Here is a 2,807-nt window from a genome sequence, read left to right on the forward strand (position 1 = left end):
GGCTCCTTTCCACGGGTATGGACGCTCCCCTCACTATTATCTGGGTGTCCTGCTGCCTGCCCCGCCCCAGCCGCCTGCGATCCGCCTGCTCTGATGTACACCAGTTTCGATCGGCTCCAGGGACAATATTTGCTCTGGGAAAGAGTCAAACATTTATTCTCTAATTTATTCAGGGAGCACTTGTCAAACACAAGCGCCCTTGTTACGTGATCTCGTTTCCAGGGCTTGGCCTCGGTCTGGGGTCCCTGCCGAGGCCCCGGTAGCACTGACCTTGACTCTCCCTTGCCCAGCACGGCGCTGCCCACTCCCCGCGCCCCCTGGTTTCTGCTTCCTCCTCTGGTCCAGCCGTGGACCCCAGGAGGGACACTGGGCAGGGCTGTCTCAGTGGGGCCTGTGGGGGGCGAGTGACCCCCATGTCCTTCTTCTCCTTGCAGCCATGATCACAGTGAGGCCCGGGCATCCGGGAGCCCAGCCCTCCCCCAGTGAGGCTGCCAGGCACCTTCTCCAGGACCTGTTTCAGGCTTGGGGCCAGGGGTGGAGGGGGATGAGCTGGTGTTTCTGGGGGTGGAGAGGACCATTCCGGCCAGACCAGATTGAAAGCCGAATTCCTCTGGGGTCCAGCATTTGCACGTGCCCATGGCCTCTCCAGTCTGCTGTTTGCCTTGGGAGGCGGCTCCCCCCGCCCGCTGCTGTCTGGCTAGTCTCCTCTTCTGCTCCAGCCCCCCAACTCTGGGAGGAAAGGCAGAAGAGGTGGCTGTGGGTCCCCGCAGCCTTGCCAGGTCCCCTCTGCCCCAGCAGCCTCAGCACTCACAGTTTGCTGGTCTGCATGAGCCCGTTGGCCTTGCAGCTGCGCACGGGCATCATGGCCTCCTGCAGCCGGCTGCTCGGGCCCGGCCGTGGCTCCGTGGCATCCACGTCCTCAGCGCCAGCACCATAGCCTTTGCGGAGGCACAGAACCTTCCGGAAGCTCTGGCGGAAGTTGTCGGAGAGGAAGCCGTAGAGCAGGGGGTTGGCACAGCTGTTGGCGTAGGACAGCACAACCACGAAAAAGTAGGCGCCGGCGGAGGCAGGCTCCTCGGGCAGCGCAAAGGCCAGGTTGACGATGTTGACGATGAAGAAGGGCAGCCAGCAGCCTGCAAACACCAGCACCACCACCACCACCATGCGGGTCACCTTCCGCTCCGAGCGCCGCCGCGTGGAGCCCACGCGCACGCCGGACGCCTTCAGCTTCACCACAATGAGCAAGTAGCACAGGCAGATGACCAGCAGCGGCCCGAAGAAGCCCAGCACGGATGTGTAGATAATGAACACGGCCCCCCACAGCCCCACGGGCTCCGGCCAGCTGAGGTTGCAGGTGTTCCAGCCCTCCTGGATGTCGGCAAACACCACCAGCGGCAGCGACATGACCAGCGAGAAGGCCCAGACCGCAGCGCTGGCCAGCTTGGCCACCCGGGGGCGGCGCCAGCGGGCGAAGCGGATGGGGTGGACCACGGCCAGGTAGCGATCCACGCTCATGACCGTCAGGCAGAAGATGCTGGTGAACTGGTTGATGCCGTCCAGCGTCATGACCAGGCGGCACAGCACGGGGCCGAAGGGCCAGTAGGAGATGGCATTCTGCGTGGCCACGAAGGGCAGCCCCAGCATGAGCAGCACGTCAGCCACGGCCAGGTTGAGGATGTAGATGTTGGTGACCGTCTTCATCTTGGCATGGCGCAGGACCACGTAGATGACCAGCGCGTTGCCGCCCAGCCCCACTGCGCACACCAGCAGGTAGAGCACTGGTACCACCACGGCCCGGGCACCTGGTGAGGGCCCCAGCCCCGCCAGCGTCCCATTCTCATCGCCGCTGCCGCTGGGCACCACTGAGGAGGTGTTCCAGGTGGTCAGCGGGGAGGCAGGGAACAGAGGCTCCATCGTGGCCACTGCGGGCAGGGCAGGCTGAGCAGGAGCGCCGGGGTGTCCGCTGCAAGAGAAGGAAGGACACAGAGCGACTGAGCCGAGGGCGTCTCCCATGCGCCTGCCCCACCTGCCCAGGACGCACGGGATTACCCCGGGGTGGCGGGTAAATACGATTACTCATGTTCAACTGGGCCGGGAATCACATTAAGCAAATTGTTTGGAAAACAAAGCTGGAGAGGAAGGAGCAGTGGGTGGGTGGCTGTGGGGCACTGGGCAGGTGCCCCTGGAGCCAGATGCCACAGCAGCCCCCAGAGACCTGGCTGTCCCTTCAGCCCTCTGCACCCAGAGGCCCCCTTCCCGGCTCAGCCAGGCCACCTTCACGGAGTCCTGGGAGGGCACCAATACCTCACCTCGCAGGTAATGGACTGAGGACCCTCGGAGTTGCCTCCCCAGGGACCCGCAGGACAGGTGGGAGGGGAGGGACAAGGAGGCTGAGACAGCAGCCAGGCACCCCCAGCCCAGGCAAGCCAGAGTGCGGAGACACTCAGGCCCACTCTGCTGGGGAACCCCAGAGCTGGACTCCAGGTGGCCTCCTGGAACCATCCAGAGGCTCCCAGCCTTCTGCGTGGCTGAAAAGCAAGACCTCAGCCTGCAGAGGCTCTGCCAGCCCACCTGTGAGCTATGTCCATGTCACCCATCAGAGCCCAGCCGTGTGGCCAAGAGGACCTGGCTTCCCTGCCCCCAGCAGCTGCTGCTGCAGCGCGGATGTCTCTGGGCCAAGGAGACGACCGGAGACGGGGCTGCGCGTGCTCTGGGGCGGGGCCGCACCCCCAGTCCCAGGACAGCAGACTGCAGCCCCAGGCAGAGGACCCTGAGCGGGAGTGGGTCAGTGAGGACCCCACCCTGTG

At 64.8% G+C, this 2,807-nt stretch overlaps 1 protein-coding gene across 1 annotated transcript; it reads right to left on the minus strand.

Moving 5' to 3' along the window:
* Positions 1 to 207: 207 nt before the first annotated feature.
* Positions 208 to 1,964, minus strand: SSTR5 (somatostatin receptor 5). The gene has a single exon (XM_025275318.3). It carries the CDS (start codon positions 1,912 to 1,914, stop codon positions 808 to 810), a length of 1,107 nt encoding a protein of 368 aa, XP_025131103.3. The 5' UTR covers positions 1,915 to 1,964; the 3' UTR covers positions 208 to 807.
* Positions 1,965 to 2,807: the final 843 nt, after the last annotated feature.

Source organism: Bubalus bubalis, chromosome 24 (genome assembly GCF_019923935.1).
Source record: "Bubalus bubalis isolate 160015118507 breed Murrah chromosome 24, NDDB_SH_1, whole genome shotgun sequence".
Lineage (NCBI taxonomy): Eukaryota > Metazoa > Chordata > Mammalia > Artiodactyla > Bovidae > Bubalus > Bubalus bubalis.